The following is a 25,829-nucleotide window of genomic DNA, read 5'->3' on the forward strand; positions in this document are numbered from 1 at the left end:
CTTGATGAACAACATGGAATCAAGCGCCACAGTTTTTCAAAGAGTGAAAGGAAACCTGCTATTTTGGGCTCTTGGGGTTTCCTTGTTCAAATGTTGTAAATTGGTAGATATAGTCTATTTGTAGAGTTTGTTACTAGTCTCTCTTGGTGCTTTTGTTGAGCTCCTCATTGTTCTCCCCCACCCCTCCCCCCCCTCACACACACACACACACAAATTTCCTCTCTGCTCTTGTGCTTTTTTTTTTTTTTCCTCATAAAATTCTACGTCATTCAAAAGAAGAAGAAGAAGAATGTCTGTGCTGCCAGGCATGTCATTAAAAAACAGTTGGGTATCAGCCAATATGTAAAGGAAATGGTCAACCCTGTTAAGGGATACAGAGGGTGAGTTGGTCTGTTATGAAAAAAATGGGCCGTATTGGTCCGTATAGAGTGCTGGTCCAGACATAAGAGGGTGAGTAGGTCTGTTATGAAAAAATGGGCCATTTTGATGTACAGACTGCTCCCAAGTGAAAGTATGTTACTTTCCACTTGGACTTTAAAGAAATGTAACAATTGAGAGCTGCTTCCTCATGTGAATGTTAGGAAATATCATGAATTTTTGTCATTTCCTCTTGGACTAAAACTGAGTGTTTGCAACCTCTTATTTTTATTATTTCCTCTTTACTAAACCAAATGTTTGCAATCTCTAATTTTTATTATTTCCTCCTTACTAAACTGAATGTTTGCAATTAAGTGCACTTGTGCATCCAAATTCCAGAGTCCAGACAGAGCCTTATTTTTAAGTTAGCGACCTGCCTTTCTCATGCTGCATGTCAGCCAGTAAAAAAAAACTTTTTCTCTTTGACCACTGGGATGCATTAGTAGGGTCTAGATAACTGGGGAAAAGTAGTTCTATATTGTTGTCTACACTCTTTGAATGGCTGCAGGTATATCAAGCTGATATATTCACTAACACAATAGTTTTTTCGTTCTGACCCTTGGGCATTTGAATTTCATATCACGCTGATAGTCCTTATTGATTCAAGGGTTCTTTCTTTTCCGTATCAGGTTCTGTACAAGAGCAGGTGTGACAATCGACTCAATGAGATTACTGAAAGGTCATCTGCTGATAAACGCGAGGTACCATTTTTAGCAAATTGGGGTTTTTGTCCTCTCTAGATAATTAGCTCTGACAATTTCAGTGAGAACAATTCATATTCGAGATATTTTATCCGCCGATGTTCTTTTGTGCATGAAATTTGGTTCTCCTAAAATTCTGGTTCTGCATTCGTGCATACCACAACTAAGGGGCTGTTTGGGTACAGTATAATTGGTTAAGAAAAATAGCCGGGTATCTCCTAATCGCTCATCTTTGGTTAAGAAATAAGAATTGTTGCCCTGTTGAGTGTTTTAAGCAAAAATGGCCCCCCTAATTTTGGTTATTTGTTAAATTCCTTCATAGTGTTTTTATTTATTTATTTTTTAAACCACTTCTCTCCTGCCCAAACCCCCCCTCACCACCACCATTCAAGCTCCCTAAACCCTAATACCACCACCTCCATTCAAGTAAAGATGGCGCATGCAGATGGCTGACTGGCAACCAGATTCTAGTATCTCTCTCTCTCTCTCTCTCTCTCTCTCTCTCTCTCTCTCTCTCTCCCTCAATCTACCATATGATCGTTTGATGATTGAATGGCTGTCCTGGCAGCCTATGACCATATAATCAGGTTGGGAGAAAGATTCACCTCCCCATTCCCTCCCTATCTTCCTCTCCTGTAATTGTTCCAGATGAACAGACTGTGCTTACCAAACTTGGCTAAAAATTTGTACAGAACAAACTTAATTATTTTTTGTTATGTTCTTTAAAAAAAAAAAAAAAAAACCCAGTTCTAGAATTGTTCCTGTATCCAAACAACTCCTAAATGTATATTCTTGGTTGTAGGAAGTAAAAATGTACAATCATCATATCCATGCTCTTGTTTCTTCACTATTGGAAGGTCCTTTTTAACCTTGCATGACAAGGCCTGGTAATTGATTTATCAATGTTGGAGATCCCAGGGTAAAGTGCTCACTGATGCGCTGGTTTCTTTCCTACCTGAACTGATATGTAATCCACCAAAAAGGTAAAGACTCCATGCTGATTTTAGGGCCGAAACTGGCCATCAGCATAACATGTCCATTGGTGCTGGTGACATGGGACCAACTTTTATTTCCATGATATATAGACATGAGGTGGTCCATTTCAGCCTGTGAGCCTTTCAACTTTGGGATTCTGCAACATGGTTGTTGGGTTCGTGGTTCGATTCAGGTATGGTCCATGGCAGGGTGCCTAATGAATCCGATTTGCTGAGTTTTTTGGTTGCCATCAGTTTGTTGAAGTTATTGCATTAATTTGCTAAGTTTGCAAACTACATCCTGGTGAATGTAATGCATATTTTTCATAAAACCACTTTAGATCATATCACGTCTTTTTAATATAATCTCTTTCTGCCGATTAAAAAAAAGAAACTCATCACATCTTGAGTCTTTATGAACCCAAATTCCACCAAAATTTGTCAATTTTAAGAATCAAGAGCTCAAATCTGTAGAACTCATCATACTGAAGAAAACGGTCTGAAATTCATACAATCAGTATTCATTTAATATAGATGGTTAGGATTAGAATTAATGAATGGTTATCACATATCTTAAATGAATACTGATCTTGGCCAAAGCACCCCTAAATCTTGCCACAGCCATGCAACCCTTCACTAAATCTGTCAATCATAACTTAATCCATGAAAAAGTGCAAGATCTTGGTCACATTCGGGACTTGGGAGCTAACTCGGTAGGCTTTCAAACGAAACCTGTTTTGTGTCATTCGAATGCCATTTGGTACCCAAAAAGTGGCCCAGAAAAAGTGCCGAAAATAAGAGTGTGTATAAATTGTGTAACTACCAATCCTTCAAGTTCCTCGAGTCACAAGTGACTATTTTTGTGATATTCTAAGACTCGATAAATATATATATATATATATATATTGTTTTCTTTTTTCTCTAGGGGCTGTTCAGAAACACGTAAATAGTTGGGGCAGAACAAATTTTTTCTGTTGCAAGAACTTGTGCTCCCATTTGGACACTTGATTCGATGTGGCAAAGTTTTGAAGTTTTTTGTCCCTAAAAGTCCCTATTTTTGTTTAAAATTTTAGGAGTAACTGATTAGGCAAACAAGCTGTAGGCTAACCTCCTGCGATCTATTTTTACAAGCATTTTGCTTGTGACAATATCCAATATTTTTTAGGGCAAAGTGATAAAGGGCATAAAAATTGGGATGATGATGTGATGATCATTGTCCCATTTCGTTGTGATGCTGTGGTGATCATAAGGACGACAGTGACAACGACGACAACATGTGGATTTCCCGGGTAATAAATCAGCCATCGTAGACCACGTATTTGCATTGAATGTGGATCGTTGGTCAATTTCTCTCAGCCTTTCATTTCTTTTGTAGTTATTTGGCTCAATTGATGAGTAGACCAGTCCTTTTTTTTTTTTTGGACAAGGTAACTCAATGGTACAAGCAGCTTTGATCAATCCAAGTGTATCACGTATGCATGTTTGAGCAGTGAGTACAAAAAGAAATGAAGAAGAAGATGATGTTGGCAACTATGACAATTACAACGACAACGATGATGATGGTTTAGGAAAAATTTGATCCTACAATTGATTTTGATGGTTCACTCATGCACAAGTGACAAGCATCATGTAACTCAAAATTAAATTGCCCGAATCATGGGTCTCATCTTGGATCATAAACCAACAAATAAAGTGAAATTATGTCTTGAATGGCAGATTGGTGGATATTCTAATGGACACTATTTTTGTTATTTAATTTCAGTTCCAAGACAGCCCATTTGTCAGAGTTCAGAATTGTTCCAGAAATGCACACTATGTTTATAAAACATAGTTCAAAATTTTTACCCCCCCCCCCCCCCCCCCCCTTTTTTTTGTACAATTCTAAAGTTACTTAGATTTTTCGGCCATGTGCAACAGAGGTCAAGAATTGCACTGGTCAGGAGTGAATTGGTTCAAGTTAGAAGGCTTTAAAAGAGAAAGGGGAAGGCCCAAAAGGACGTGGGTGGAGGTAATAAGAAAAGACTTGATGATCTGTGGTTTAGGATACGATCCTTGATAGAGAGGAATGGCAGAACGGGATTCATGTAGCCAGTCCCAATTAGTTAGGATAAGGTTTGGATGATGATGATTATACAATTCCAAAATAGTTCCTATATCCAAATAACCCCCCATAAGAAACTATTGAATCAGTCCCGTATTGTTCAACCATATAGGTGAACTAACCAATTAGACCATCATCAGTGGCCCACAAAATTGTTAGAATAGACTGTGAGTCCTATATCACCGGTGGAGTCATAGTGGGATCCAACCCTTTATTATTAATTTTTTTAATCCATAGGTTTTTATTAATAATTGAAGAAGTAGAAACAAAATACAATAGCGGGCTGGGTGTTTAAAAACGTATGTGTAATGGCCATCATGAGTATATTAATATAAGTCCCCTTTTGGGGACTATATTGCAAAGTTTCCCAATTATCTCCAATTTTTTATTTTTTATTTTTGTTCTTAGGATTATTTTAACTCATTTTCGACTAGATTTGTGCAATCTTTAAAGATTAAACACAAGATTTAAGTTGTTTTCAAAGAATCAAAGATTCAGGCTAAGTAGTTTTTTTTTTGTTTTGGGTGTGTGTAAAATATTGTAGATTGTTCAAATACATGTGTGGAGTTTAGATCTACACATGCATGCGTTAAATAAGTATTTTTCATCCTTTTTTCTGTTTTTGATATTTTTTGGAATTTTAGGTCATTTTTGGAATGAATAATGCCAATTTTATTTTAAATTTTTTTTTTTCCTTCAATTTTTTTAGGGGAATGATGTCAAATGCTTAGGGATATGCATTAGTGGGATGAATCCCACAGATTGCATATCTCGGCCCGTTTTGGGAGCATTCGAATGGTCCTAAATTGACACAATACTATTCATTTGAATTTAATTTTAATTTCCCCTCAAATCTCTTGAGGAAAATGGTGTCAACTTGTTATGGATATATGTTAGTGGGTTGAGTTTGACAGATTAAATGAATTTCATGCCAATTTGAGGGCATTCGAGCGGTTTTAAGTTTGCCTGACACTATTCATTTAATTTAATTTTTATTTTTTTCTTCAAATTTCTTGAGGAAAATGTTATCAAATGGTTGTGGATATGCATTAGTGGGTTGAATTTCATAGATTGCATGAATTTTGGGTTGCTTTGGGGGCATTCTAGTGGTCCTAAATCAACCCAATGCTATTCATCTGAAATTAATTTTTTATTTTTTCCTAAAGTTTCTTTAGTGAAATGGTACCAAATGATTAGGGATATGCATTAGTAGGATGAGTTCTACAGAGTGTATGAATTTCAGACTGTTTTGTCCATGGTAATATGGTTATATAAATATATAATTGTCTCATCATTAGGTTCATGCTATATATTTAGAAAATTAAACATAGGAATTTTGAAATCAATATAAGCCTCCCAGGTTTCATTAGGCAGCCTGAGAGATTATTCTTACCAAAGAATGGCCTGTTACACAATCATAAACTTGTCAAAAAAAAAAAAAGAGAATACATTTGGAATCCTCTCATTTTTTTTTGGAATTTTAAAAATATTTTTTCAGATATTTTTCTTAATGTTTTTTTAATTTTTTTTTTAATTTTTTTTTAATTTTTATCATTACAGGGTTGTAACGTAACGGTTGAATGACCGGCCATTACTGTTATTGAATACCTTGATAGTGGTTCTCCATTAAAGAAACCCATACTATACAATAAGCATAGAGAGTTATAGAGAAACTCCCCCACACACCACAACAAAACCCCTAACCCTCATTTACTATCATCCATGATGAGGCCAGTTCTACCAAACTCTTGACCTGGCTGGCCTATCAGCTTTATCGCTGGCCTCTCTGGACCCAACTCGCTATTTGGACTGATCATTGGGTCCATCTGATGGTTCCAACACTCCATTGTTTGATATTGTCTACGGTGGAGTGTAATTTTGAGCATCTTACCTGATTTGGTGGGAAGAAATTTATGAAGGTGCCCTTGATGATGATTTCTGCTGCCCTACACAGTTAATCTATTTCATTATGAACAGCATCTCTGGGTTTTACAGTGATTTGCGGGATATTACTTGTTCAACCTAGGAGATTTGATCATATGATCTATTTTGCGATGGCTGCAGAGTACCCATCTCCACAGCCTTAGGTGCCTCAATATCCTAAAGGTGACACCACAAGAAAACACCTTATGTGAAGTTCGGTTTGACATGAAGCTTGTCTTCATCTAGTGGCATACAAGTTATTAGGCCTCAATATTATTTGCTTGTGATTTATCTGCCAGGTTAACAGATTATAGCCCTAGCATTCACCCTGTCATCTTTGCTTCAAAACAAGATTCTTGTGGGAACCTGGTCTCTTTTACATGCGTTGAAACTCGAGAAGGTGCTGGTATACTTATTGAAGAGATCTTTCACATTTAGTGCTTGCTGCTTAACAAGATTCACCCAATTATGGGCCACAATGGACCTGGCTTGCTGGGACACGCCAGGCCTGGGCCCAACCTGACTGGAAGGACCTAGGTCCCAGGCATGGTCCAGGCCTGTGATGCGCTAATGATAGCAAGCTAGAGTTCAATCTGAATATGTTTTAGAAATCCCAAGCTTGACGGGCCTGGTCCAACAGGAAAGAAAAGAGGACATTTAGGGAGGAGAAGAAGAAAACAACATGTGAACTACAGGAGATCTAGGGTTAGGGTTGCTTAGAATAGTTGTATGTTGGTTGGAGTGTACAAAAATGCCCATTGACTATGCTTTAATGTCAACTATAGCATAAATATCACTGTATTAAGGCCCAATGGGCCAAAACTCCAGGTCTAAGCATGGACCCAATTTTCTGTCAGGCCTAAAGTGCCAGGCCCATCCTGACCCACTGGCCTAATGAGCAGGCCCATGCCTGACCAAAAGTAGCCCATTGCCACGCTTAACCCAATGGCCACGTTGGCAGCACCATCTTGATCACGCCATCTCACCCCAAAAGTTTCTCATATATGGAAACCTCACTCATGGTTATGTCTCCCATTTTGAACCATCTGGGGGTTGGTACAGATGGTCGCATGCATCCATATGTACCATTATTCCTAGTGATCCTCAAGCCACTAATGCGAGATGCTCAGGATTAGCCTTCCTCCTATCCTCCTTAAAACTATTCCCAATATATCTGTATCCTAATTATGATCTTTGGTACTTGCCTGACAACGAATTGGAGACATACCTTGCACAATCTTAGAGCAGGCACGGCTGTAACATGCTATCGGCCTGATTTACAACCAGGCAACTGAAGCAAGTCACTGGGCCCACTTGGCATATCCAAGTTTTCTCTTACAAGATTTTTGACAATGACGATGGTGGAGGCGGCGTTGGCGATGATGAGAGAGGTGGTTATTGTTTGAATTTAGTAACTAGATGCATGATTACTCACAACCTTGCTATATATGTCTAAGCTAAGGTTCTCATTGTTCTTTTTTTGGTGTCTATTTGTTACTTAGGCTTGGTTTGTTTTACAAAGATTTGTTGAAAGATTTCACGTATGAAAGTCAGATGTATTGTTTTATGGGGTTTACAATGATGGTGATGGTGATGAGAAATGGTGGTTATTATTTGCGCTTATCAACAAGTAGATGTTTAATTCCTGGAACCTTGCAATACAGTCTCATCCCAAGGTTCTTGTGTCTCTGTATTTGGTGTCTTTCCAAGAAGGCTGGGTTGATTAACAAACATGGATTGAAATATTTATGTATCAAAATCAGATGTGTTGACTAGTGTGCTTCAACTTTGTTTAGCTCAAAGACATCCTAGTCATTCATGTATCAAAATCAAATTACTCGATGGGGCATCTTGACTGTCTGGAAGCTAATTTTGTTATTGCAAGAATGATGTCTCACACACATTAACTTGCAGGTTGAGTCACTTGCTAAGAAATATGAAGAAAAATACAAACAAGTTGGAGATGTAGCTTCCAAATTAACAATTGAACAGGCTACATTTCGTGAAATTCAGGTAACTAAACCATTTTATCTTCTAGGATAATGGCCAATGAAATGCTCCTACGGAGAAGGCCTTTCTGAATTTCTGTAGCACCTTTTGATACATACTGCTTTTCTAGATCTTTGCCAGTGACCGTCCATACTTAAAACTCTACCTGATTCATCTGTAGGAGAGGAAAATGGAACTGTATAATGCAATTGTTAAGATGGAACAAGGTGGAAGTGCTGATGGTGTGCTTCAGGTAAATCATCACATGCTAAGTGATTAGAGACTATATGTAACTATCTAACTCCCATTCTGGCATTTCAAGGTTCGCGCTGAGCGGATACAATCAGATCTTGAGGAGCTTGTGAAAACTTTAAATGACCGCTGCAAGCAATACGGATTGCGTGCTAAGCCAACCACACTGGTTGAGCTTCCCTTTGGTACCTTCTATCCCAGATCAACTTTCTGTTTTTGGCTATTCTATTTCCTGTTTAAGGTGATTCTGGTCCTTTTGTAATCTTGTATGGTGAACTCAATGTGTTTAAAATCTTGTTTGTTCCCTTTTTAGTAAGTCAATATATATATATATATATATATATATATATATATATATATATATTCATTTTCTCAAATATAAATGTAAGTAAATAAAGAAATATATGTAGAATTAGATAGATACATCCACATACATTCATACATGCATATAGAGTCTTGAGCACAACTACTTGTCAATGGTATTTTTGTCCAACTAGCGCATAAACATGCTGAATGTGTGCAACATCCAAACCTGTTGAAAAGGTTGGTCCACCATGAAGAACAACTGATGCAGAAATTAGACCAATCCATTGATCATGTCGGCCACACTGAAAGTTGACAACTTGCCAATCTTATCCAAAGTACGCTTGTGGATCACCTGATGAGTCATGGTGGGGCCAAACTTTTGGGGGGATTGGATGTCATACATACATGACAACTATGCACTAGTTGAACAGTAACACTATTATCCAACTAGTGTTTGAGATCTTCACGTACGTAGGAATGCATGCATGTGCCCTCACAAACATAGTGATGTTTCTTGATGCAGGCTCATGGCTTACTTAGGTCCATCTAGGCCCATTGTAGGGCCCGATAAGACATATGACCATAGCCCACCGTAGAGCCTAACATGTGTTGATTATTTACAGATTCGGGGGTTATAATTTACTATTTTGGGAGATATCGCGGGCTGATTAAAGATGTGATAAGGGCATAATTGATATGATTGAAGATATAGGCTAGATTTAGAGATTTAATTGCTTTCTATGTTTGCTTTTCATTAGGCTTTTGCCATATGAAGAAAGATTAGATTAGTTTGTAATACATCGTGATTGATTCTTTTAGTCATAGAGATTTCAATCAAAGATACTTTTAGGAACTATAAAAGGGAGGTGGTGGTGTAGGAGTTATTCATTCGAATATTTTCTAAGTGTGGTTTTTCTTTAGCTTTTGTAAGAGAAAATGTTGATGTCAATAAAAGTTCTCCCTCTCTACTCCATTGTTCTAGTGAGTATTATTTTTTTACTTTGCAATTTGGGTATCGAGATCTCATTGACTTGATAACTGGGTTGCACCATTTCTCATGGTAACATTGCCACCATAACTATGGTGGTAATCAGTGTTCGAATTATCTTCGATATTATCAAAATATCTCTGATATTATCTTTATCTCTAGCTCAACAATACCGCTAACACTGGTAGCGAAACCGATAACGTTGGTAGTATAGAAATTTCAGGTTTTAACAACGTATGGCTAAGTATCGCCAATGTACCAATATCGCTAATGTAATCACCAATATTTTCAACTATGTAAATTCTAAGTGTCGCTTGTATTGCCAACGCATCAATATCGCCAATGCATCACCAATATTTTCGACAATGTAAATTCTAGGCAATGCTTGTATCATAAATGTATCGACGATATTTCAATCATATCGCCAATGTATTGATATCATCAAAAATTTATTTATCAGAAAAAAATTTATTTCAAAATGTTTTCATGGGCACATGGTTGTATGTAGTGTTCTATTTGTCATTGATAATATTGATAATATTTTGATATTATCGATATCATCAATATCACAACATGCGTGATATTAAGACCATAATCTTTCATTTCCTTTACAATTGTTGATGATTTCTTGGTGAAATATCATATGTTGTTGATATTTTACAATATCGATGGATGTTTGGATTGAAGGTTGGATGGCTAAATAGGCTGGATGGGATGGTTGGATTGATTTCTTACAACAATACATGCTTTTAAGGCCCCACTAAATGGAAACTTGTTATGTATGCATTCGTTTTGCAAATTTTTTATTTCTAAATATGCAAATATGTACATTTTAACATCTCTTAAAGTTTCACTAAAAATTTCACTATTTTTCCCATGTTTCCCCGCATTTCCGGTTATCAGCCATATTATCGGCAATATCGATATTGTTTCTGTATCCCTTACCAGTGAAACTTGTAGCGATACCGATAATTCGAACATTGGTGGTAATGACCTATGAGCCCCACCATGACGACATCCACTCCAGTCATAATGCATTGCCCTTTGTGTTTGGCCTTGTATAAAAAATATGTGATGGGGACGTTAGAGGACCTACTCGGGTGTACTAGAGATGGAGGTAACCACCCACATCAGCGCAACTTTCTTTGTGGATAGGAGACGAGTTTCAGATGGGGCCCACCGAGCCATTTTGCAGACCTCACATGCATTGGACGTGCATCAGGAAGACCCCACGTTGGGATGATGCATATGGGCTGCTTAAGAGACTATTTTAGTCATATGATTTTTATTTTGTGTCAATCTGATTATTGGATTTTGCCGATCAGGCCACTTGGACTTTGATCTTGCTTCTTTTATGTTTTTTTTCTCTTACGATTTATTTGATGGTTAAGATTGATAATAAGTGTTTTAGTTTTCCTATTTTGGATGATGGGCCATTTCACTTAAGTGAGTGGCATAGTTATAATTATTTTGAATTTTGAATTTTGAATTATTTTGAATTATAAAAAAATTATTTTGAATTTTGAATTATAAAAAGCACAGGGGGGTGGATGTCCAACTCTAGTGGTGTTATTGAGAAGAAAGAAAAATGAGAGAAGCTCTCTTGTGTGAATGATTTTTTCTTATTGTGTTTTAGGGTTTGTGAGAAACCCTCCATTTCAATTGAATTGTGGAATGGTAGAAGCTTGTTTGGTGGTAGATTCCCAAAGGTGCATCCTTCCTCATTCTCTTCTTCAAAACGTATTATTCTTCTTCCTCGTCTTCCTTCTTCCCCTTCCATTACAACATTTTAAACCCATCAAAACCCCACTCAATCCTCCCTTTGTTTCTTCTACTTTACCTAGACACGTGTGGACTCGCACGTGCACACGCACGCATGTGCGTCTGTTCGGGCAGCCACGTGTGGGCTCTTGTTTTGGGGTTTGCCCTCTTTGATTTTCCTCCAAAACTCTCTAATCCCTAGATCCTTTGAATCCCTAAAAAAATTTCAATCCTCAATCTCCATCTATGAATCCAAAACCCTAATGAAAATATGAATTTTGTGAAATTTTCTCCAAATCAGAATTTTGATTGCATTTTTGTTTATCCACGTGGTTGTTGTACTACCCACGCTAGATTGGAAGTCCCTACTTATAAGTGGGTCACTCTTAAATTATTTTATATTTTCGTGCACCGCATATGTGATAACCTAGGACCTTTGTATTATAAATATGAGTTTTCGAATTTATTATGTGGTTATGTTTGATTTTACATGTTGATGGCTGAAATTAATGTGTAAATTGATCTCTCATCTTGCATCCTTGGATAGTTTCCATCATCCTACATCAATTTGGCCCTCTAAAACCTAGGTGGGTTGCACTAGTAGGAACAATTGGGAGGGGGAAACCCACGATTAATTTGTGTTAGGCCTCACCCAAGTCATAATGGCCTGATTTTTTAGGTGTCCCATCATCTAGAATGGATTGATGTCATATACATAACATATCGGGCCCTCCATGAGAATCAAGAGTGGGCATCCCCTCTCAATTGTTCCCTGTGGTGTGGTCCACCTAAGTCATGGATGGCCTGATTTTTGTGCCCATGCCTAAACATGGGAAGGAGTGACTGATGTTTGAAGTGGATGTCATCAATACATCATAGTGGGGTGGTTACCACCATATTCATGGTGGTAATGTTGCCAAGAGATAATTTTCCCACACGCACATAGGGTCGACACCATCATAAGTTACAATAGCATCGATCTCCATGGGCCTTGCTGTGATGTGTTTCGGAGATCTAAGTTGTCTATCAAGTGCACTTAGCAATTTTAGACCTAGGGCCAAAAAATTGGTCTTAGCCATAACTCTAATGGGCCACACCATAGGAAACAGAGGACACCCATTGTTGGTTTCTGGGTGGGCTGCCATGGTGTTTGCATGCACCCCAAGTGGACAAAAGGACGACAAAAAATTAGGGCATTCCAAAACTTATGTGAGCCACACTATTGGCTTCAGTGATTTTTTAAATGATTTTACATTGTTCCTCATGGTGTGGCTTCCTTGAGTTATTATTGAGGCATCCCATTTTTTGGTGACGATGTATCTAATGCATGTTTTGGATGTCTGGCACATCTTGGTTGGCCCCACCCCATGTAACGCCCTGAAAATCGGGGGTTGAGCAAATCTCAACTCCCGAGGTTCAGAACATCACTTATGCAACATAGATAATGATGTTTGAATGTTGTCCATATTAATGCATTTAAACATGAGTGGGATTATACTAAAACAACATATCATACTCCAGAGTTAATGTAATTAGGCAAGCGGAAGACTGAGATAGATATATAGAGTATATAAGTGTTTCATAATCTCCATAGTATGAGTATGTTACCAGGCTGAATATATACATATATTGGATCAAAATTTACAAAATATCAACTGTGAATGTCCAACCAATCCAAGTAACCATATAATCCCGTCGAATCAGCACAGGGTTTACATAGACTTGCCTACGAGCTGAACGTAGGAGAACTCTTCCTCCTCGCCTATGAAGTCCATTTCAGCTGCATAGACTCCACCATTACCTACATCTAAACTAGAGTCTGGGTTGTGTTTTAAAACATCGTCCCAAGTGAGAATGAGTAGCTAATTCAGTGGAATTATAAAGCAAAGGTTAACATGTTATCAATTCAGTCAAGCAGTAATGATAAAGCAGTACAACAATCAGGTCCGAATTACTCTTGTTAATGCAAGAATGGTATGCGATAATGATGTATGCCCTCGTCTGCACTCCCTCTGCGACATCATCTCACGATCGCGGCATGCACCCCTTCCTCTGTGCTCAACTCCAACGCCAAAGGCACATGCAAATGCTGTGCATGTACGTGATTAGCCAAGTTCTTAATTAGGCATAGTCATATAGCAGGATTGGGAAGCTAAGGTACCTCCCTTTATATCATTAACCCAAACAATGATCCATCTAGGGTCGTCAATTCTAGTTAATCACATATGGTAGGCAAGTTCTAGGTCGCTACGGAGAGGCTCGTCACCGTCAAAGTAGGCCTGGTTATACTCGAGGTCACTGCGGAAAGACTCGTCACCTTAGTGTAGTCCTAGTGTATACTTGAGGTCACTCCACCAACGCCCTACCAACTGACAGTCTATTTTCGAAGGCTCGTCACCAACCTGACTGGGGACCACAGGTAGGCTGCGCTAGTGTAAGCCGACAGCTTGAATACAGTGTCCCATACACCACCATATTCGGCTCATGAGTTTGGGTTGCTCACTGGTCATTACAGGAGGCTCGTCGCCCCAGCGTAGGCCGACAGCTCGACCACGGTGTCCCATACACCACCATGCTCGGCTCATGAGTCATAGCGGATCGTGGTACCAAGGTTAAACGGGTTTTCATTGGTAAGTTTGGTAACTGAGGTTCAAGTAGTAGCGTCCATACATGGTGAACATACATTGGGCCAATCGGGTTACTTGACAAGCTCGACTGGTACGAGCGCACATTGAATTGATCGACATGGAGTGCATAAGCATTCTGCGTGGCGTAACCACTGTCGATAATCACCGTACGACTCGGATTCATAGAACGTGTTCGACGTGGCTAAAATCGTTCGGCCACCGATCGTAAACCATTACCGATTGCCTGGACTACATCGTAGCCCCAATCACACTTCGAATACAATAGGCATTCATATGTGCTAGTCAAAACAGCATGTAGCAACTAATTCAAATATAAATCTCATATAAGCATTTTAACAAACACAGAGTACATGTTATCATACATAGGCATTCATCCATAAATCACGTAGTAGCAAGATAGGTTACATGAAGGAAACTGTAACTATAGACAAGGTAATTGAGAATCCCATCTCAATGGCCTCATTAAATACAATTCAGCAAGCATTTACTCATTCAGGCATTTTATCAAACATTTAGGCTACCCTTTACCCAATATATGAACTAGGTTAGTTACAGCGTATATTATAGCAAATCATCACACATAGTAATCATAATACCGATGACAACCATGAATCCTACGTTTACAGTCATGACGAACACAAATCATAATTTCATATTCATTCGAACATTTCAACAAATACATGGAATGCATCTTTGAATTCAACATAGTTCACATATGTATAATATATACAAAGCATCGTAACTAGGATCATATGACAGCAATCAAGTTAGACATAAATCATTAGCTGACATTAAAAGTCTTGAAAACCATAACCTAAACGTTTATAGTCCGCACCTTTCGCCGGTAAACCCATACCGAGCTTAGTTTGAATACTACGTCTTTGTCTACGGCACAATGGCTATCTGAATCACGAAATAGGTTAGCTATTTCGCCATTTACTCTATTTGAATACCTAAAACAGATTAGGGTTAGGATTTCTTACCGAAAAATGGATTCGGATTCGGATTCGTCTGTGTAGTGACACGGGAGAAGGGATTCAGCCCGTGGAGTGGCAGGAACGAATCCCGGCGTCAAACCACAACTCTCTCACTTCTCCTCACTTTCTCCTCCTCTTTTCTCTCTTCTCTCTCCTAGGGTTAGAGAAATCGTATGGAATGAGAGAGGGGTGGGTTAAGGCCCTTATATAGGCCCAGAATTGATGGTAATGGCCCCAGGGCCATGGTATACTTAGATTATAGCCAAAAGGTATCTGTTTCGGGCCAACGGAGCTCATCTGGGGGTCTATTACCTGCACACGGTCAGGGGCAAGTTCCCTGACAATGGATCTAAGCCATGTTAAGATTTCGGTCCGATCGGATCAGTGGATCGACCGCGGAGGACCTGTTTCAGTTCAACGGTCATCGCTACTCGATCAGGGCCACAAGTACACTGACATGTGTTGAAAATTTTCCCTGATCCGAGGGTGTAGTTGGGTCAGAATCTGATGGTCTGAAACCTTAGATTAGGCCTGCAAGCGAATGACTCAATTTACTTAAGTTCAGTTCATTTTCTAAAGGTATTCGCATTTCTCACACACTTCGCTTCGGGCTCAAGTTATGCGTTTTCGGACACTATCTGGATTTGATTTCCAAGATTGTTGTTAAGCCCAATAAGGCGGTCATAACCGTATGAGTTCGCAGTAATCGGACCTTCGACGCACGGTCCAGGTTCGATACGGAGTTTCAATGTGCTCCCGAGAGCAATTGGGTTTTGAGATTGCTCTTAGGTTTTTAAGTAATGTTGAATTAGTGATTATAAAGGTTTTGGGTCTTGTAGTTCGTATAGAAAGTGGTTCAAGCCAAATCCATCAATTGTTTAATTTAGCACTTAACTAAATTATGCCCTAATTACGCCAGAATAAGGTCCTAGGACAATTCTACGCCCCTTTTTGGCACTTTTAATTAGTATATTATTTTAATTATTTTTCTAGTAGTTCGTCATCAAGTTTACTTCATCTTTATCAAATTTCATTAGATTTCGTATTGTAGAAAAATTCTAAAAATTCTAGAAGTAGCAGCTGTCCGAACTAATGAATTCCGGACAGTTGTCACAATGACCCATATTTAACTACATTAAAATTTTTATTATATTTTTCACTTATTTTTATATGAAACTAGACTTATCAAGCTTCAATCTGGCTTTTGAATCACCTAAATCGGAGTTATAACGAGGGAGATATGACTTTTTGAAGTCGATCGAAAAGTGCAGAAAATCTGCAGCGAGGGTCCACCATAACTTGGTGCTCCGGCGGCGCGCCACCGACCTGGCGGTGGCGCCGCCCGCCCGCTGTGGTGTTTTGCCATGGGATTTTGAAATGGTTGTATTTTACAACCCGGGATGAGTTATTCGACGTGCAATATATGATTTTGGGGTAGGAGAAGCTGTTCTATCCAAATAACCTATTTATTTTGTGATATTCCATAAGGTTAATGGTCAAAAACCCATTTTATTTATTTATTTACTATTTATAGTAATTTTTTGTTTAAGTATTATTTTTCATCACCTAAACTTTAGGATCCATGTCTAATATGAAAGTAGTTAGAAAAATTTAAGAATAAGTTGGTGAAAAGTGAGATTTTGAAGGAAATGGGTTAAAAAGGGATTTTAGACTTTGGGATTTGAGTTCTGAGAAGTTAACAAGGGGTTAGGATCGACCCATTGCCTAAGGACGTCTAACTCCAGGTTGGCAAAAATCTGGGGTGTTACACCCCAAGTCATATGTCTTGGTGGAGTTAACACTTGGGATCTAAATCTGCATGTGTTTCGGTTTGTGTGCATGCATGTGTGACCACCACGACCACCACCATCATCTAAGCCTTATCCCAATTAATTGGGGTTGGCTACATGAAATCCTGTTCCGTCATTCCATTCTATCAAGGGCCATTCTTTCAGTTAGACCATGGGTCATCAAGTCTTTTCTTACTACCTCCATCTGCATCCTTTTGGGCCTTCCCCTTGCCCTTTTAGATCCTTCAAGTTGTACCAACTCACTCCTAATTAGTGTTTAAATTATTAGCGATAATATCGAATTATCACCGATATTTTCAGTATCGTTGGCCTTTTGAAACTGAAAATCCCATATTTCGTTTTTTCCCTTGGATATCGGCGACATTTTGCTGATTTTTTTAGATTTTGCTATTTTTTTTTTCCTGAAATTTCGCCGACAAAATCGAGCCGTAGATACAAAAAATAAAATAAAATCAGAATTTAGAAATACCTCTTTCCAGAAGATCGAGAAGTGATTGGGACTGTGGATCGACAATGTTGGTCTTCAAAAGTATGAAATAACCCAACAAATCCGGGATTTTGACGAGCGTTTTTCTAATCTTGTTGGAATTTCCATCGATAATTGAATATGCGTTGCGAGATTGAAGATGTTTTCGAGATTCTAGGGTTATAATACCTACGGTTGCGGAGAACTTGCTTGTCCACTTTTAGGGTTTTAAAAGAGGGGTTTTCGAAATCCTCTTTCCAAGCTCTTTCCTTTTAGCTTTACTTCTAAGCTCAACTAAAATGTGTGTTTGACACCATTAAAAAGCATGGGTCACCACCATTTTGCCTCGAAACAAAACTAATAGATTAGGTAACTTTTAAGTTATTTTTATAGTGTGAGTTTCACACAACATAATAAGACTGGTTCACCACCATTTAAACTTTTAAAAAAAGTTGTAATGGTTAGGGGGAGTGGATTAGGTGCGTCCCATTCTCACCCAAGATGATGTGGCTCAACATGATGTATTTGTCCATCCATTTTTCAGAACATTTTATGGCATAAGTCCAAAAATGAGGAAGATCGAAATCTCAGGTGGGCCGTATAACAATGGTGATTGAATGCCATACCATTAAAAACTTCCTAGGGCCCACCTTATGTTTCTATAATGTTTATTTGCCATCCAACCTATTGATAAGGTCACATAAATATGGGTGAAAGGAAAAAACAAATATTAGCTTGGTCCAAAACTTTTGTGGCCCATTAATGGTCATCACCATTGTTTCTTATTAATGAAAAGGTCCTCTTGACAATTGGATCTACTTCATTGTTAGGCTTATGCCTTAAAAGGGTCTTGCAAAACGGATGGATATGGAATACATCCATCAAGGTGGGCCTCATGGTAAGGGCCACAATCTTAGGCAAGGCTGATGCTGCACCTAATCAACTCCTGATGGTTAGATGGTTGGATGCATGGATGGGATGGTTGGTTGGATGGATAGATGGGATGGATGGATGGATGGATGGATGAATGTTTGAATGATTGGATGGGATGGGATGGTTGGATGGATGGATGTTTGAATGGATAGATGGTTGGATGCATGGATGAGATGGGATGATTGGGTGGATGGATGGATGGATAGATGGGATGGTTGTATGGATGTTTGGATGTTTTGATGGATGGATGGGATGGATTTTTGGATGATTGGATGGTTGGTTGTATGGATGGATGGATAGATGGGATGGATGATTGGATGGTTGGTTGGTTGGTTGGTTGGGTGGATGGTTGGATGGATGTTTGGATGCTTTGATGGGATGGTTGGATGAATAAATTGCATGGATGGATATTTGGATGATTTGATGGAATGGAATGGATGGAAGGGATGGTTGGATTGTTGGATAGATAGGATAGATGGATGTTTGATGGATACATGGAATGGATGAATGATTTGATGGGCTGGATGGATGGATGGGATGGATGAGATGGATGGATGAATGTTTGGATGATTGGATGGGATGGTTGGATGAATGGGATAGTTGGATGGATGGATGAATGGGATGGTTGGGTGGTCGGATGGATGGATGGATGGTTGGTTGGTTGGATGAGATGAATGGATGGATGGGTGTTTGGATGGACAACACGGATATACAATACATACATAAAGGTGGGCTCCAGAAATGTGTGTTTTTTTTAGTTCATTTACTTTTACATGTTTTAATTATTTTATGTGAGCTGCATTTGTATTATATAAACACATTTTAGTTACTATTAGAGTGATTTCTTTCTGCAGCGCATGCTTTTAGGTTTCCATTTCATAAAAACTTATTATGTATGCATTCTTTTTGTAATTTTTTTATTCCTAAATATGAAAATATGTATATTTAGGCATGTCTTGAAGTTTCACTGAAAAATTTCACATTTTTTTCCTATGTTTCCCCCCTTTTCCCCGCATTTCCGATTATCGACAATAACGATATTTTATCTTTATCTCTTGCCAGCCAAACTTTTAGTGATACCAACAACTCGAACACTGCTCCTAATCAATGTTTTCCGTATTGTTATCGCATTGCGTATCACGCCATTGGGATACAAATACATATTGGACATATTAATTGTATTGGGTAATTTATCGTTGTTGTTGGGAAACATGGAGAAACATTGGGAAATTGGTCGAAATTTTCCATGAATCTTTAGGGATTTGTTAAAAAAGACACCAATACACTTAAAAAATAATTTAAAAAAAAATCACAAAAAACAAATGCACATAATAGGTTTCCTTGGTGTAGGGTCCTAATCTATGTGCTATTTGACTTAATTGATGCAACTAAATTCAAAGCTAATTCATAAAATTTGTAAACATAAGAAGACATGTATGGAAACACAAGCATTACATTCAAAAGCAAAAGAAAAAGTAGAAAACTAGAAATATACCTATGGATATTGAATTTTTTTAACATTTTAAATTTTTTTTTAAATTAAAAAATTATTATTATTTTAAACAAAAAATTCCCAAATTGCCAAGAATGCATAGATAAGGATATATACATGTTTGATTTCGTGTTTGGATACTAAGATTGCAATCAATTTAGGAAAAATTGGAAAAATTTTGATTTTTCTCATTTTTTTGCAACTTGGTTTATCTCTAAATCTTGAAAATGAAGCTCCAAATCCATAATTTTCCATGCAAAACATGAAGAATCATGGATTTCTACCACCTGGCACTACTTACAACATATATACTTACAACATATAAAAAAATGATTCAAAACAAGAAAATATGCACCGTTTAGAATCTTGCTCCAAGAAGCTTTCGATTGCAATTTCGGAGGATTTTCAAAGATTTTCTTTTAACAAACAAGGATGGACTACTCAAAATCGCCTTACAATGTATTAGGAAGTTTTTTTTTTTAGCAAAAAAAAAATAATAATTGTTTTTTTTTTTTTTTTTTTTTTGTGAATTTTGAGGATTTTCTAGACACAACACTGTCATTTTCCTTTTACCCCTTTCGATATTGCACTCGGTATCTATATATCTCACTATACATTAAGAATTTATCAAGGGGGAGTGTGGATATATCGCACAATATCTCGATATCGTGTGATATATTGCAAGATACCATGAAAAATGGATATTAAAGCTAGGCTTCGCATTGCCCAGTTGGGATAACCGGTATATCGTGGGATATATTGGTGACATTGCAAGATATTGAAACCACTACTCTTAACAAGTGCAATTCTTGGTCTCTGTTGCACATGACATGACTAAACTATCTAAATCTACGTTCCCTCATCCTATTATCTATTGGTGCTACTCCTAAGTTCCCTCAAATGCATTCATTTGTAATTATCCTTCCTCATCTTGCCACTCATCCATCTCAGCATCCTCATTTCAGCTATACTCATCCTCTGAGCAAGCATATGTTGTTCGTTACTTGGCCAACATTCCATCTTATAAAGCATGGCTGGTCTTATAGCTATCCTCTAAAATTTCCCTTTCTACTTGAGTGGTACACGACAATCACATAAAACTCTAGTGGCATATCTCCATTTCTTCCACCCAGTGTTTTAAATATCAACGATATCAGTCGATATATCCCATGATATATCTCGTATCCCACCAGTGTGATACGAAACACACAGGTAGCGTCGATATATCCCACCTATTCGATCTAGTGAGCATTTTCAATTTTCGATCCATGTTTTTTTTTGTAAATCATGTTAAGCCAGTGTCAAATGGTTACAAATCTATGATTCTTCATGTTTTTCATGAAAAATCATGGATTTGGAACTTCGATTTCAAGATTTGAGGGAGATGGGTCAAGTTGTGGAAAATTGCGAAAAACCAAAATTTCTCACAAATCAGTTGCAATCTTTGTATCCAAACACAAAATTAAACATGTATGTAACCTGATATAGTGATTCTTCTTTTTCTTTTGAATGTATTGCTTGTATTTCCATGTATTCTTATGTTTATAAATTATATGAATAGACTTTGAATATACTTGCATCAGTTCAGTTGGAAAGCACATATATTAGGACCCCATACAAAGAAAACCCCTATTATGTATACTTTTTTTTTTTTGGGGGGGGGGGGGGGAATGTTTTGATTTTTAAGTGTGTGTTGATGTCTTTTTCAACAATCCTTGAAGTTTCATTGAAAAATTCAACCAATTTGCCAATGTTTCCATGTTTCCCAACGACAACGATACATTACGCGATACAACCGATATATCCCATGTGATAACCGATATTCATCTGTATCCCAAGGGTGCGATACGTCACGCGATAACGATATTTAAAACATTGCTTCCACCCAGTGTTCGAATTATCTTCGATATTATCGAAATATCTCCGATATTATCTTTATCTCTAGCTCAACGATACCGATAACACTGGTAGCGATACTGATAATGCTGGTAGTATAAAATTTTTTAAGTATTAGCAATGTATCGCTAAGTATCGCCAACGTATCAATATCGCTATTGTAATCACCAATATTTTCAACTAAGTAAATTCTAGGTGTTGCTTGTATTACCAATGCATCAATATCGCCGGTGTATCACTAATATTTTCGACTATGTAAATTCTAGGTAATGCTCGTATCATAAGTGTATCAACGATATTTCAATAGTAAATTTTTATTTCAATTATTATTATTATTTTTTTATTTTTTTAATTTATTTTTAATGGGCACATGGTTGTATGTAGTGTTCAATTTGTCATTGTTAATATTGATAATATCTCGATATTATCGATATCGTAACATGCGCGATATTGAGACCACAATCTTCCATTTCCTTTCCAATTGTTGATGATTTCTTGGTGAAATATCATGTGTTGTTGATATTTTGTAATATCGATGGATGTTTGGATGGAAGGTTGGATGGTTAAATAGGCCAGATGGGATGGTTGGACTGATTTCTTACAACAACACATGCTTTTAAGGCCCCATTAAATGGAAACTTGTTATGTATGCATTCTTTTTACAAATTTTTTATTTCTAAATATGCAAATATGTACATTTTAACATCTCCTAAAGTTTCGCTTAAAATTCCACCGTTTTCCCCATGTTTCCCCGCATTTCCTGTTATCAGTGATATTATCGGCGATATCGATATTGTTTCCATGTCCCTGGCCAGCGAAACTTGTAGCGATACCAATACTTCAAACACTGCTTCCACCTAACTTGAATTCTATGGGCAACATCCTTCTCAATATCTCCACTCACATGAAATATTAACCAAAAGTATCGAAAGTGTTCATTTTGGGAAACGTGTTTGTCAGCAATCTTAACTAATTCCTTGTTTTCACTCCTATCGTTACTAAAATTTCACTCCATGTACTTGTATTTTATTATTTATCAATGTCTATGCATTATTTTCTATGGTGTGGCCTGAGTGGATGGTTCTGATTTTTGCATGAGTGATCCTCAAGTTGTGGCCAACATATTGGATGGAGTGGTTGTTGCATGCACATGATAGGTTGGAAGTTATCCAGTGGCTGGATTGAAACTTTCTGTCCAACTTGTTGGCTGTGTGGATGCGAGCATTTCTCATGTACACACATTTGTCATGTGTGTGCGCATACACATGATACAGATACCACCACTATTAGCTGCGGATCCGGGCTATTGCAGGGCTCACCTGATGTGTGCATCAGGTCTGCCCCATCCATTTGATCATCCTTCGATATTATGCCATGGGGCCAAAAATCAGACCAAACGAAAATGCAGGTGTGCCACTCCACAGAGGTTTGTGGGATCACCATAGCATAGGGGGGTGGGGGAGGGAGGGCGTGTTCTTTACGTGTACCAAGATTTTGTGGGAATAGTTTTGTTAAGAGCAGCTCTAACAAGGAAAGGTTCCAACATGAATGGCCTAGACCTCATAGAGTAAAGCAGTCTTTCAAGATCTAGCGAAAGGCATCTTGAAACACTTTCAAAGTACATCAGCTGGCTTATTAGTTTTTAGTATCCCTTGTATGGATTCCACAACTAAACATACATATTACACAAAAGAAGTTAGTTTGAAAAGTAGAAGTTTTTTTTTTTTTTGAAAAGTCACAAATTATATTAAGAGATAAAGAGGAATATAGGGATAGCTTAATCACTGAGTTAGCGGGACAACTACACTCCTATAAACTGAAGATTATAACCCTTTAGATTATCCACATTAGAAGCCCACTCGACCACAAATCGTACCGCTCTTAACGCTATGGATTCTGGGGAATTAGTGACACCATTGAAACATCTTCCATTCCTTTTTTCCTACACAGACCACCAGAGAGCAAGGAGGGACATTCTCCATAGATCGGTCCTCTGTTTGCCAAATCTTGGGCCATGCCAAGCCTTAAGGAGACTGCCTGTCGAATTTGGGGAGGACCAATGGATCTGAAAACGGGAAAGGTCTGGCCAGATTCGACTGATGAAGGGACAGTGAATGAAGAGATGGTCCACTGTTTCTTCGCTCGCCATGCAGCATAGGCACACATTTGTGATAATCATACCTCTTTTTCTCAGATGTTTTGACCTGTAAGCCTGAGAATTAAAAAGAAGAGATGGTTTGTCAATTGAGATGAAGAGATGATGTTCTTCAACCATTAAAAAAATTGATGCTCTTTGTATACATGGAGGTCTCAACATATTGTAATCTGATTCTCAGCACCTCCAGGCCAATCATGCAGACTCTGATCAAAGAATAACGCATATCCTCTCAGTTTGGTGAATTAATCCCCTCCAGCATTGGATTGATTCAGAGGGGAAAGAAGGGAATTCCTTACCCTTGACCTTCTAGATAAGTCAACGAAATGTTCGAGGTTCCAGTGATCCCGACTCATTGTCTGATTGAGGAAAGATGTTGTCACTGTTATCATATGCGAAGTCCTCATAATATGATGCATCCCATATAGAGCTGCCATTCCACCGAATCTTTTGTTTTCATAATGTCAGTCTTTAGGATTGCCGCTTAAAATCCAGTGGCATGGATGACTGAATCGATATAGTTGCATGAACTGCTAAATCCTTGTAAACAATTTGACATAAATGCTTGCCACATGAATGGTTGATAGTTTGCACTGTTTGAGTAATGCTGATAAACATATTTCAACTATAACAGGCAATTGTTCTCAGAAGGTGTTATCCTTATCTAACTAATCCCAAAAGGATAGCTTAAAATTTGTTTTGTGATGGTTAGTGTGATGTGTTAAGTAGATGAATCATTTCCGTTCATAATAATCGACGGTACAAACTAAGCTTAATTCATACCTACCCCTCCACTGGATTAAGCGAATGAACCATTTCATTTCATTTCCATAAGACATTGATTGTGTTTTTGTGAAGTTATGATTGGATATGCTTCTTCTTCTTTTTTTCAGTTTCTTAGGAATTTTGTACTTCATTTTTTTCTTTCCATCTGATAGTGCCTTTTCCCCCCTTCAAAATATAAGGTTGGCAACCTGGAATTCAAGACGGAGCAGCTGATTGGGATGAAGATTGGGATAAATTTGAAGATGAAGGTGCGCTAAATTAACTATCATTCCATTTTACCAATCTTTATGCTGAGTGCTCATTTATTGAAGTTGGGAACTTATTCAATGCACTGAATTGGATGTTTCTGAATGCTACCTCTTTTCGCTTTGCAGAGACATTGTGAATGTGAAATTCCAAATTCTGTGCTGTTTTTTAAAATTTATTCATTTTGGAATAATTGCTTATTGGAAAATTTCTGAGGTGCCCCACCATTGAACACCTTACACATGCCAGATGCATTTTGAAATAGTTAGCCTTTTTTATTATTTTGTGTAAGATTATTAGATCATTTGTTAGTCACTAACATTAGTAGCAGGAAGCAGAGTATCTAATTTTGTTATAACTGTTTCAAACCATTTTTCCTTCTGCAAATTTGATGTTTGGGGACCAGTCTTCATTCTGTAGGCCTGGATTCTGCATTATTTTCAGTGATGTTTAACTCTTTGATTAATCCCTTATGCTGTTCTCAAAGAGCTGGGACAAAGTTATGGTGATGATGATGATGATGGTGATCTGTCAATTACAAAACAATTGAGTACCTACTAACAAAGGACAAAATTACAAGGGGAAAGTGCATCTGCTAACAGTATCTGCTCAGTAATGTCTTTTAGACCCGGTTCAGAGGGTGACCTTCTGGACTGCCGTATCTCCTTTGTAAGGATGAAGTGGATTCCGACAGGAGATTCTTGACTCTATGGTGTGAATTAGTTTGTTCACTCCAGAAGGTCGTCGATTTCCTCCGGTGTGTTGTGGGTTGATGTATCTGCGATGCGGTTGATCCACAGTACATTGCCTTTTCAGGCATGACATGGGTGGTTCAAGTGATGCGTCGGGCGGTGTTATGCAGTCCGTGTGTCTTAAAACTCCACTTCATGTTGGGAATTAGCATGGAGAACAACCAGTGAATGAAGTGAATATTTCTGATATTTATGTAGAGAGATGCTCCAGTGTTCTCAGAGCACTATAAATTATAGTGCTCCTACTTGCATGGG

General features: G+C 37.9%; 1 protein-coding gene across 2 annotated transcripts in view; it reads left to right on the top strand.

Moving 5' to 3' along the window:
- LOC131243335 (actin cytoskeleton-regulatory complex protein pan1-like) overlaps positions 1-25,829 on the top strand; it is a 64,657-nt gene that overhangs the window by 22,504 nt on the left and 16,324 nt on the right. For both annotated transcript variants that reach the window (XM_058242623.1, XM_058242622.1), the window contains 5 exons: positions 1,047-1,118; positions 8,031-8,129; positions 8,287-8,358; positions 8,428-8,542; positions 24,756-24,824. In XM_058242623.1, coding sequence (XP_058098606.1) covers positions 1,047-1,118; positions 8,031-8,129; positions 8,287-8,358; positions 8,428-8,542; positions 24,756-24,824 — 427 coding nt within the window. The remainder of the gene's footprint in view (positions 1-1,046; positions 1,119-8,030; positions 8,130-8,286; positions 8,359-8,427; positions 8,543-24,755; positions 24,825-25,829) is intronic.

This window comes from Magnolia sinica, chromosome 4 (genome assembly GCF_029962835.1).
Source record: "Magnolia sinica isolate HGM2019 chromosome 4, MsV1, whole genome shotgun sequence".
Lineage (NCBI taxonomy): Eukaryota > Viridiplantae > Streptophyta > Magnoliopsida > Magnoliales > Magnoliaceae > Magnolia > Magnolia sinica.